The 12,415-nt window shown below is 42.6% G+C and overlaps 1 protein-coding gene across 1 annotated transcript in view; it reads right to left on the bottom strand.

Moving 5' to 3' along the window:
• Nucleotides 1-381: 381 nt before the first annotated feature.
• Nucleotides 382-12,415, bottom strand: part of tsc1b (TSC complex subunit 1b) — a 28,081-nt gene continuing 16,047 nt past the window's right edge. Inside the window, exons 14-22 of the mRNA XM_053340238.1 lie at nucleotides 11,296-11,950; nucleotides 9,005-9,048; nucleotides 7,526-7,692; nucleotides 6,790-6,972; nucleotides 6,518-6,628; nucleotides 4,335-4,457; nucleotides 2,557-2,744; nucleotides 2,129-2,302; nucleotides 382-1,343 (exon numbers count right to left, since the gene is read on the bottom strand). Of these exons, the coding sequence (XP_053196213.1) occupies nucleotides 653-1,343; nucleotides 2,129-2,302; nucleotides 2,557-2,744; nucleotides 4,335-4,457; nucleotides 6,518-6,628; nucleotides 6,790-6,972; nucleotides 7,526-7,692; nucleotides 9,005-9,048; nucleotides 11,296-11,950 (2,336 nt within the window). The 3' untranslated portion in view covers nucleotides 382-652. The remainder of the gene's footprint in view (nucleotides 1,344-2,128; nucleotides 2,303-2,556; nucleotides 2,745-4,334; nucleotides 4,458-6,517; nucleotides 6,629-6,789; nucleotides 6,973-7,525; nucleotides 7,693-9,004; nucleotides 9,049-11,295; nucleotides 11,951-12,415) is intronic.

The raw sequence follows: 12,415 nt of genomic DNA, 5'->3' as shown, positions 1-12,415 counted from the left end.
ACAAATGTAACAGCTGCTGCTCTCCTGGTTTTTCATGATTTGATTGAAGTGGTTTTAAATTTTAGATTCAGTACACCCATATTACAAAAATAAGCATTTTCACATTTACACCTGGTGGTATCAACTAGAGCAGATAGTTCTGGTTTATTTGTCCAAGTTTTGAGATATGTGTCTTCACACCCAACACAACAGGAGTGTTTGGAACTTTATCTGGTCTCAGTGTTGAAAAATGACATCCAGATTTTAACAGCTACTTTTCTTTCCCTAAACAGTTTTCTCCATCATCCACATATTTCACAGACTTTATAGTGAACTTTTTTCAAAGGTACCATTTCTTCAGCAGAAAGTAGTTCCACTGAAAACATTTCACCATGAGGTCTGTGGATTATCCATACTACCTGGAACACTGTTTCTGGAAAGACAAGTTGGAGCTGAATTTTAATTTATTAATGCTGTCTGTGAAGGCCTCAACCAAAACCACCACTTCCATTGTACTTGGGTGAAGGCATTTCAAAAAATAAAATTGGGGGAAATCCTGTTGTCCACTCAGAGGAATGGAACAAATAACACTGAATTCCATTTGTAGCTCTTCTTCATCTTTAAACTTCAGTCTCTCCTCCTTCGCCCTGCGTCCCGGCTCAGTTCTGTGTCTCTAACTGTGCTTGTGATGTGTTTCGTTGTAGTCCATGATCTTTAGCTGCTGCTGCCGAGGGCGCCCCGCCCCTGCCTGACCCCGTCCTCCACCAGGCCCCGCCCCTGCTTTCTTGCGGGGGCTTTCCTGGCTGGAGGCCCTCTGCTTGGGCTCAGAGGGGAGCTCCTTGGTGGGCACAGTGAGAGGAGTGGGGGGAACAGGAGTAGGAGCAGGAGCGGGTGGCAGAGTTGGGACAGGGAGAGGGGCAGGGCCGACAGGGGCGATATAACCCGGGCAGGGCGGCTCCACGCACAGCTCAGTCTTCAGGCCGTGAGCAAGGCCAGCCAGGCGCGGCAGCGGTTGCTCCTCGTCGCACTGGCTCTCGCTCTTGTTGCGGAACAGCTCACGCGCCCTCATGCCCAGGAAGCTCTTGGTGCTGGGGTAGGAGCCCACCGTGAGCGGCGCGTCAGAGGAGGGCATAGGAGGTGCGAGCGGGTTGGTGTGGGGACAGGACAGGGAGGGCTCCACCAGCAGGGGCGGAGCCAGGTCCTGGTTGCCGTTGATGGAGTTGGCTGTCATCTTGGAAGAGTTGCTCGCCTTTGGTTGCCCTGGCGATAAAGTGCTGCCGTTGCCCCGAGGGGAGTCGTGCGGTGGTCTACTGTCCACCTCCTCGTGGGTGTGAGTTTTACTTGGTCCATCTGGCACCATGACACTGCAGAGGAGAAAATATCATCATGTAAACAAAGAAGATTATTTGCAGCAACATTTTTAAAATAACAAAGCACTGATTTTAACTTTTAAAGTTGCTATACATGACATTTAGCCACTAGATGTCACACTAAAGTACCAGCAGCTCAGACAAAAATAATTGTGTGTGTTTACTCGTTGTTGGTCCATTTCTCACAACATATTTTAGTGCTGTTTAGCTGTAATTTAAGAAAGTTTGAGACATAGCTGCTGTCTTGTAAATGGTCGCTGAGGTCCAAGTTGCATTCTGTATTTCTATCATCATTTTATTGTATGTAAAGTTATTCCATACTGCTGACTTTCGAACACTTAATGCAAAGACTAGAACTTTTAAACTATGAGTCGTGATATCTAAAACTTTTCTTTTTTTTGCAATTGCAGCTACGTGTACTGAGGAACTGGTTGACTAACAGAGCACTAATTTGACAAATACAAAATCTACAGTTTTTTTAGGTACTCCTAACCAGCAAATGCTTCTTTTACCGATAATTTATCTATATCTTTTACACTGCACTTACTCGTGCCTGTAGCAAGACACCTGTCACGTTTGAAATCAATCAGATGAACGGTTCAAGAGATATGATGACAGACAGACAGACAGGCGTTCCTGAATGCTTTTGTTAAAATGTCACTGACTCGCTTCTGTCCAGTGTATGTCTGACACAATATGATGAAATAGACTGCCTAAGACAAACAATAAACAGATAAACCAGATAAAAATGATCATCTGACTCCAGGTCTGAGTCTGACCTGGAGTCAGCAGGAGTGTGTGGGTCAGCTCTGCCCCCTGGTGGTGAGTTGGTGGTGGTGCCGGCAGGAGTCTCCATCTCCACTCGGCTGTAGAGCTGCAAGAGTTCAGTCTGCAGCAGCTGAGTGATTCTCCGTTGAGCCTGATGCCTGCTGTCTGAGGCCTGCAGCTCCGCCCTGAAGAGAGAGAGAGACCGGGAAAGAGGAAAAGAGAACAGAAGAACAGAAGAAAGTTCAAATAGAGTGAGGGAAAGATTAATATGGAGAGATGGGACCGATAATAACAATAAAGTATAAAAGACAACGAAAGATACAACAATCACAAAAAGTGTTGATCACTAATACCAAAGACAAAGTTTCATTTTCCCAATCAAAGCCTATTTAAAAAGGACTTGGTGGTTCAGACTAACCCCTGACAAACAGATACTCACTTTGCTTGACATTTTACATCCTCCAGAAACTTCTTCTGCTCTGCGATGAGGTGTTCCTTCTTGGAGAGGTGAGTCTCCAGCTCTGCGACTCTCTGCTGCGCTGCCTCTAGTTTCTGGCCCTGAACCAGCAGGCTCTGCCTCAACGTCTCCACCTCTTTACCATAAGACACCTGCAGCATCTGGGCCTCCTTGGGTGGTGGGGTCGTTGTCCGCAGCGGCACCAAGAACATGACGTAATGAGAAATGTATGAGAGAAAAGGAGACAAATGAAGACTTGTGGGGCATTTTATTAACAGTTTTCAGCCATGTGACAACAGGCTGTAGTTCACGGGTGAGTGTCCATCATTTTCAGATGATTAATCAAGGACATTAACTGATTAATCTTTAAACAAAATGATCGTTTGTTGTAGCCCTACTTTATAGAACCAAAAAACATAGACACATGAAACATACCTTCATGATTATTACTAAAATGTAAATGTCTGTAAGGATGTAAACATAAAAAAAATCCTTTTCTGATTTATAGAAAAACTGATATACAAAAATATTTAAACTGATTATTCATATAGTATGAAAAGAAGCTAATTTCTTTTCATACTATGTGAATAATCAGTTTATATATTTTGTATATATAAAAGCACATATTTAATGTGTATCAGGGGTAAACCTTGACAGTAAAGTTGCCTTCACATGATCAGTGGTTAAACTGCTCTGTGCTGACTGTGTCATTGTTTTCCTGTGTGAAGAGGGCGGTGAGCTCAACTAGGCAGAAGCGCTACCCTTGGTGTGGCACACTTCTCCAAACTGCCATAAGCACTGCGGTCAAAATTCAAATGATCTCAACTTTGACCTTGATTGCTGCTGATCTTTCAAAGCCCAACCAATAAGATAGGAGCTGTATGTGACGTAGTCAGAAGCGACACATGCAAACAAGGTTATTAGAGAGTGATGGAAGTAAAACTGCACGAGACTCTACATCCCACCTCATGGTGTGTGAAGAACAACTTTCTTATCATCTGAAGGCAGTTTAATGCAGCCACTACACATTAATTTCATGATCAATTAATATGGCAATTATTTTCTAAACTGATCAGTTATGCCCTTTGTTTTCATAACATGTCAGTAAATAGTAAAAGTTAGAATTGCCAAAACCCAAATATCTTCAGTTTACTTCTGCTGGACAAAGAAAAGGAACAAATCTTCACTTTTGAGAAACTGGAGCAAGAGAATATTTGCCATTTTGCTTAACAAATCACTTATATGACAGTTACGAGACTAGTTCCTGATTAATTTTCTGTCAATTAGCTAAATGATTCAGTTACAGATGAGAGGACAGACATTGCTATCTTAATCTTATCAGTACGTCGGGTAGATCAGATCAGTCAGATGATGAACCATTTGGCAGACAGTAATCACAGGCAGCTTTATAATTAACATGTGGCTCCAAGACTGGATGGTTAGTCAGCTTTAACACACTTGAATCCACCAGGCTTTGCTGAGGGTAAAACGCATATATTAATTTCTTAAAAGTGCTTTTTGGATTTAGTCTCAATTTAGATGACAGCTGTTCGTAAAGCAGTATTCATTTGTATTTATTTAAGAATGACAACATGTATCCACCGTAGATGATACAAAAAACTAAATTCCACTGGGAGAGTTTGACTTAACCCCCAACAAACCCAATTAGTGTCCCTTTTTTCACCTCAGTACGTCAAACCTGCAGTTCTCTAGACCACACACAGATGCAGCACACACTCACACACTTCTTTCCACCATACCTTTGTATTATCTGCGCCTGCATGGTGTAACTCCTGCATGGACAGCTTATGTGCCTCCCCGAGGAGCAGCAGCTGCTTGTTCAGGAAGCTCATCTGCTGCTGGGTGCTTTCGCTGTTGCTCAGCTGAAGGACACATGAGACAAACAATGACGACGGAGGGCAAAGCAGCAATTACGCTACAAATCTAACCTGTCCGGAAATATTTGGGAGTACATCAACAATAAGCACGACAGGATTAGTCATTAACTATCTGGCTGAATCCATTGAAGATCGCATTAATCTAATTTTGCCCCAAACAAACAGACAGAACTTCACTTTGTGGAAACGTTCTGCTTTACAGCCAATCTGTGAAAATAATCTTAAGAAATCAATCCCCAGGCTGTGACGTTGTAGATAATTAAACCAGACAGTCATTTCATTCTGTCTCAATATAATAAATAACCTTAAAGTCAACTGTGTTAATTTGAAAAGCCCGTTGTTGTTTTCCAGGATTTTTGGTTCAGTCTGGGTCAGCCGAGGGAAAACAGACCTCAGACAAACCCCAGGAGGCAGAAAAACACCCAGACCCCCTGCTCCGCTGACCCAAAAATAGAGAGGGAGAGACACAATCTCCAAGGCAACCAAGCCCTGGGACAGTGTGCAATCTGCAGAGAGGTGGCAGGGCGGGGACGAGGGCAAGTCTGACCCCACTGTCTGCCAGCCTGCTCGCTGTCCTGCCCTATTTCACCATTAAGGTAAGCACGAGTGAGCGCAAAGAAATGTGTCGCTACATTTTAATTCAGCATTTACACTGAATGAGCCAAAAGAGTAGAGACTTAGTCTGGCTAATTTAAAAGAGGTTTTTTACTATATTATAAACAGTCAGACTGATGATGGACAGTTACAGGGAAAGGATCAAAATGAAGTCTTCTTTCTTGGCTCCGACATTAAAAAAAACATTAAAACCTGGCTCCTACATTACCCACAATGCAACTTGCCCAATGGTGGTTTGGTTGGGGCAAGTCCCCAGGAACAGCACCTGGCTCTGAAGCCAATTTGACAAAGCGGCCAAACCGTATTACAACATCACGTGAAAATGCAAAATGATCAGAATTTGATTTGTACGGTCCAATCACATTTGAAAAGTCCAGAGGAGCTTTATGATTTATCCTCATTCAAGTTTGCCAGAGAATTACACCGGAAGTTGCCGGCTAGGCTAGACACAGTCTCTAATGTGCCTGCTCTATGGACCCAACAATGTCAAAGCCAAGCAGAAGAGGAAGTACATTTATTGGCTTCGTGCGCCACTGAGCAGCTTTCATAGTAATGAATGGCGCTCCGCCTTTAACACTGTATCCAGTTCTCTTTATACATCCATGGTGTTGGGGCTTGGGGTGTGTTATGCTGGTAGCAGCTAATGTAGCCTTGGGCTGCTAGCCTCAAGCAGAGAGGAGGAGGAAAAAGAACTTGTAGTCTTTAGACTTTAGAATTTTCAGGCTTTATACAATAGTTTTCCACACAGTAGTAACTTTAAGATTACAGATTATAGTACCAGGCTTTGGTGTGTAAAATTGGTAGTTCCATTTTAATGTATAGCAGTTTCCCATTGTTAACATATTGTGTGAATAGTGGCTATATTGGTTCTTTAGCTGAGACATACTCAACAGCCACTGAGTGCCTGCCCAGACATAAACGAATAGATGTGTAAGCATAAGAGGACATAAAATGCTGTTTTATGATGAACTGAGTTATGCTTCTTTTGGGTCAGGAAACTTCTTTTGGGTCATGACAGTGATTGTCCAGAGCAGAAACACCAATTCAATTCCCTAAGGAGCATCATATGCAAATGTTGATTTAAAGGTCACCATGTAAATCTAATCTGATTCAATTTGCAACATTACTTAAATCTGAATTAAATGATGTCAGATTAACAACTGGAGCACCACAAAGTTAATTTCAAAACAAAAGAGAAATTAAACACACGTCTTGATATTTTTACAGCTTCAGTGGCAAAATATGTTTTAGAATCCATCAATGATGCAGCCTGCAGTGGTGGCCTTTTCCACAATGTCTGAATGACAAAAAGCTGTTACATAAACAGATAGATGAAGCCAGCTGTTGTGTATTCCACATGTGCAAAGGGCTTTTAATTACATTCAGCCACCTTCAAGAGGGAAGAAAACGCTGTGAAGGTAATTATTTACCTTGATGGTCATCTGGTTGAGGAGGTGACCAGTGTGGCAGACTTTGTTGTTGGCCCTCTGAAGCTCAGCCTCCAGTTCATCCATCCTTTTCTGACACTCCTGTAGCTTGCTCTGGAGACACAAAACACGCTCAGATTAAAATTTGTCACATCATATCTTATAGTAGTGGTTACAGAGGGCAAATGTGTTGTGACTGCCTGAAACTGTAGACAAATGTATCCACTGTTGTTCATCTTTGTATAAGAATGAAGTGTGAATGTGTCTGTGTGCACCTGGAGCTCTTGGTTCTTTGTGTAGTAGTCGTCTCGTCCCTGCTGCAGCTGCCTGATCTGATTGTGCAACCTTGTCACCACCATCTCCCGGTCGTCCCACAGCTGCCTGTACCGCTGCTGCTCCACCTGCAGACTCTCCCTCAGAGACAAGATGTCCACGCTCTGCAGGTTCAGCTGATCCTTCTGCATGCACACACGCACACACGCACACACGCACACACACACATGGATGCACAAGTTAAGAACAAAATGTGCAGAAATGTATGGCAGTTCGTGTCACTTTTTCCTCTTAAAATCATTCCCAAGTTCAGCTGGAATTTTAGTGAGGGCGAGGATGGACACAAATTGACAACATTTTCCACATATTTGGAGAAAACGAATTATTCTTTCAGCTAATTCCTGCATGAATGTGCCAGTGTTCCTCCCTTTTAGTTACATGTCATTCCAGGAGACAGAACAGCCTTCATGACTTCTTGTTGAAAAACAAAAAAACAGAACAACTTCAGTTACAGTTTCTCGTGTTGCGTGCTGTAGATGAGCTCTGACTGATTGAGCTGGCGTCAAAAAGCTACAAATGTCTCTTATAATCAGTGGATGTGTCTGGATGTGTCTGGATGTGTTGCGTTTTTATTTTTTTGCAAAGTCTGCCCCTCCTTTCTTTTTTAAATACAGTTTGAGTTTCTAGAGCATTGTTTAAACGGGGTTAATCTTCAATACTGAGCACAAGTAAACTTGCCATAGCGCTGTTCTGCTCCTCCAGTGCGGTGGCGTTGATGATGCGTCGGAGGAGGCGTCGGTTGCGGACGGCGTGCTGCTCCCTCTTGTAGCGTTCGTACAGCAGCTGGTTGTGCAGCAGGAGCAGCTGGCTGCGCAGCGTGTGAAGCTCGTCCAGCGGAGCCGAGCCTGAGGAGGCCACGATAATAATCATGTAATTAACACGGTCACACACCTGACAAACGCACACACTTGCAGAAATGAGATTGATTATTTTTTTAAGTGTGGAACACCAAAATAGCATAGGTTATGTTATGAGGATAAAAAAAATGACCAAATTATTATATATGAATACCAAGCTATGGCAGAAAGGATTCAGGTGTGAATGCCAAATCATTATAATCGCTAATTAAATGAATCTGTATAACCAAGTATCAAAAGTAAATACTGAAAGTTGGCTGATATAATTCATAATATGTTTTACTTAAACTTTGATCAGATTCTGATTCAGTTTCAGAATCAGTTTCTGATTTATATCTAAATTTTGACAATTTTACACATTTTATAAGGAGATTTCAAGCAGAGTTGCTGATAGACTCAACTTGCCAGAACTTTGTAGTGTTTAATTGAATGAAAAAAGGGTTCTAAATGAAAAGTATTGTATTAAAAGTCATCATAACAGTACTAGTGCTTTATACATCACTACCGAAAAATTGTAATTGAATAAAGTGAGAACAAGATACCTGGAAATAGAAATAATCTTAACAAACAAATTAACTAACAAACGAGCTGGAAAACAGGAGAGATAACTGCTGGCTACTGGGACGACTGCACTACTTCATATCTTAATGTGATTCATTCAAAGATGACAGAATGTGATCGATCCCTGTTCACCTGATAACTTGCAAAACACAACTCTGGACACAAAGCTTCACTTGTTAAACACATGAGAGGAGGAAGAGAGCGGAAAGAGAGAATATTTAGAGGAAATTTATCTGGAAAATTTGATCCGAGACCTCAACAGTCAGCCTCCTGAGTGGAGTTTTGTCTCCGATGCAATCGAAATTACATGATTCCCATTAATCATCTCCCCAGTTGAACAGGGGAGATGATTAAATTCCAGAGTTGTAATTACGCATTGGCAAGAGAGTTTTAACAAAAAACACAGAGCGTTTCTATTCTGCTGTGAACTGCAGCTGGAGAAAATTAGATTCTTGTTCTGGTTGACTTAATTCAGGCTGGGAGAAGACATCTCATACATTCAATCTGAACAGTCAGTCGACAGTTTTTTGAAATTTCTAGAGTTGCATGACTCAACTCTGTGTTGTTTCTGTGGGAACGTTGAACAAATTCCCTGTTCAGCTGCGTAACATTTTAACACGCTGTTCATGTCTCAGCGCTCGTGACGAATCACTGGTCATGCCTGAATAATGCTCATCTGCAGTCTTTATAAGAGCTTCTTTTATCAGCGTACAACAGTATTGCGGTCCGAGTGATTTACCTCCAAAGTGCGTCCAGTCAGCTGACTTACTTGGCAAAGGTAATCTGTAGAGGGAGAGAATGAGAACATTATATGAGAATGATCACTTGGGAAGCTGCTCTCAAGTGATTCTATCAGGTCAATCAAGGTGACCAATGATGGGATACGTTTCAGAGGAGAGAACAGACACAACACCAGAAACCATCAAAATATGAGAGGTTTAGGAAATGCAACAGTCTCTTGTGCTGGGAATAAGAAAAACATTTTGTGTATCATCTCTTTGGCTACATTCAATTTTTGAGCACATGTTGACCTCCACATGATAATTGGTAGAGTGGATCATCTAACCATCTGTAGCCAAATTCATCCACATTTAGGTAATGTTTTTATCTCAAGCAACTTCAATCTCTCTCAATCTCTCAAACCTGGTTTTCCCTGTTTACAACCACAGCTGCCAGAAATTCAGATGGGAACATTGAGGCATTTGAGGTCAGCCTTAAATTCAAACCTGCAATAACTGATTTTTTGGCCAATTGGAAGCAGTGGAAACAAGTTGTGAAAACAACATTGATATTTAAGTTGATGTGGTTAATCTGTTGGCAAAAAAATTGCTTAGTCACACATCCAGCAGTTATGGAGGCACATTGTAATTCATTTGATATCATGTTCCAAGACACTTGGTAAATGTAAAGTCCAATATTCACTCTCTTTTAGCTCCATTTTTGGTCTCCACCAACTCCTGGTGCAAAGCAGGTAGTATACAGTAACTTTCAGAGAGTGAACCAAGGCTGTTTTTCCAAGTTGCAGCCAGACAGCTAAACAAAGAACTAATAACTGCAGAGATGAGCTGCAGAGTCAGGTGATAATTCACTGTAGGTTCATCATAGCTCTAGTTTGTGGCTCTCATATATCAGCATAAATATGTTGGAATTTTATCACTAATCAGATGCTTCTCATATCACACATTGTCATTTTATACATTGTTATAAATATAATCTATCTCCACTTTAAGCTTCCGTGGTAGATAAGGGGATCATGGTAACATAACATTATTGCAGTATGTTCCCCATAAAGTATATTACACGTGATGGTGATTATATACATCAATATAATAATCTACAATACAAGATGTAGTTTAAGTGAGTGACACATATATTATTTGACATAAATATACCCCTAATATTGAAAATTATTTTATTTTATTTATTCACCACATTATGAAATAGCTCCTATTCCACAAATTATACATAAAACTCAATGGGATGAAGAAAAAATGTCTGAGCTTTTTAAACAAATACATACACCTCCTCCCATGTGTATGTGTAGCATCATTTTAATGTCAAAAGACCTTAAACTGAAAAAACGGCTTAGTGGTAAACTCAAAAATGATTAAACATTAGTAGAATTTTTAAGATTCTCATATCAACATGTTGTGGTTTTTGGTTCTCATGTCTAAATGACTGAAAAATTACATTTCACAAAATTTGTTAAGGACTTCAAAGTAATGAAAATGACAGGGTTTTATTCTTCAGTTGGTCCCCTCCGTCAGGCTGTGTTTGGCTGTGGTGAGAATAGTAAACTGCGGGGGTGACAGGCGACTGAAACAAGCGACGCCAGATTGTTCTGTGCCCAGCGCTGACTTTGCTGACACTGTCTCTGCTGTTGTATTATTGGCTTGGAGGAGCGGCTCTCTGTTTGTGAGTGTGTGTGTGCGAGAGAGTGGAGAAAGCAGGGGTGGGAGTGGTGGGGGCAGCGGGCGAGTGAACAATGCTTGTGCTTGTTCTCAACTGGGTGTTTCCTTTGGGCCGCTGTAATAGACTGGAAACGACCCGGGTAGGCTCTGCACAGTGTACAACACATCAAAACACAGTCCTCACTTTCCTCAGTATGATCGACGCTGATTTCATATGGATAACTACAGAGCTGCAGAGCACTCAGGGAGCAAATACCTCCGCCAAGGCTTCACAGTCTTATAAAAGGGGTTATTTTATTAGCAGAAAATGTTTAGAAATGTTTAATCAGCATCTGGATCTGCTTTAAAACAGATGATCACTGGTAATGGCACCTGTCCTGAGCTTCATAGTCAGCATGGTGACTCAGGATGGATGGATGGATGGAACTGCAGCCAAATGTGCAGGAATTTGCAATTCAATGTACTTAATCTGTCCATCTGTACATTAATAGGATTAAAAGAGAATTAAAATATGCAACTAGGGGGGAAAAAACCCTTGTTGGTTGAAGTACTAATAAAAGCCAGAAAACCTTGATGAAAGTTTAAACTGCATAGATTTTAAGCGAAATCTCAATCTCACCTCTTGAGGACTTTATCGTGGGCGTCGCTCCCCTGCTGAACAAGGCGATCCAGCACCTCCAGTGGTGAAGCGGACACTACTCCTTCCTCCTCCTCCCCGTCCTCCAGCCCCTCCTCCTGCTGCGAGAGCCTCTCCAGCGCCGCCTTATGCTTCGCCTCCGACATCTTCTGACCCACGTACAGCGAGGCCGCCCTGGGCAGAGCGAGGTCGAAAAACGACTCGTAGGGTACGGGGGCCGGGGTCTTGCCGCACGGGCTCGGGGAGAACATCCCAAACTTGCTCACCTCGTCGTCCGGGGCGGAGGGGCTGCGGTGCAGGTGGTGATCAATGGGGGTGAAACCTGACTGGAAGGACCAGGAATGTTCGAGACCGAGGGCTGAACTCCTGCTGTCCCCTCCCGCTCCTCCTCCTCCTCCTCCTCTTTCGCTACCCACGCCGCTGGTGCTCGCCGTATTCTCCGCTTTGTCTGGTGTCGACACAACGCCGTGGGTGTCCCGGACGGGGCCTCCGGGTTGGGTGTTGGAGAGGGTCTTGTCTTGCGTCTGACAGCCGGTCAGGGTCTCAGTGGTGCGGTAGAAAGGGGAGTCAAAGCCTCTCAGGCCTGGCAGCTCCTGTTTATCCTCAGTGATCTTCAGCAGCTCCTCTGTGAAGGCAGCTGCAGCAAACACACACACACACACACACACACACACACACACACACAAACATAAGAACATACAGAGGACTGTAGCGTGAAGTAAAAATTGGATGTATGGTTCTGAATGTCAATTCCTGCACTGAAATATTTTCTGCCCTCACAACAGGTGCTAAGAGGCTTCAATCCCACACAGACAGACTGAGGTTTCAGGCTTTCTGTTTTTTTCCAGTGAGAATGGAAATGTTTAAATCTAAGCGGTGAGCTTCAGCAACAGATCTCGTGCCATTTGGCACATGCTTTTATCCAAAGTGGTCCGGTACAGTAGGTGCATTTATTTTTAGTGCAAGTGGCTCAAGTGGGATTTAAACCAATAACTATGCAGAGCTAGGGACATAAACAGGGATGTGTTAGCATCCAAGATGTTATGTCGAGGTGTATGAACTTAACAGGAGAATGCATGTATGTAATTAACTCTGATTCAAT

The sequence above is a fragment of the Scomber japonicus genome, chromosome 19 (genome assembly GCF_027409825.1).
Source record: "Scomber japonicus isolate fScoJap1 chromosome 19, fScoJap1.pri, whole genome shotgun sequence".
Classification (NCBI taxonomy): Eukaryota; Metazoa; Chordata; class Actinopteri; order Scombriformes; family Scombridae; genus Scomber; species Scomber japonicus.
The sequence above is the reverse complement of the archived record's forward strand: the minus strand, read 5'-3'. Positions and strand labels throughout refer to the sequence as shown.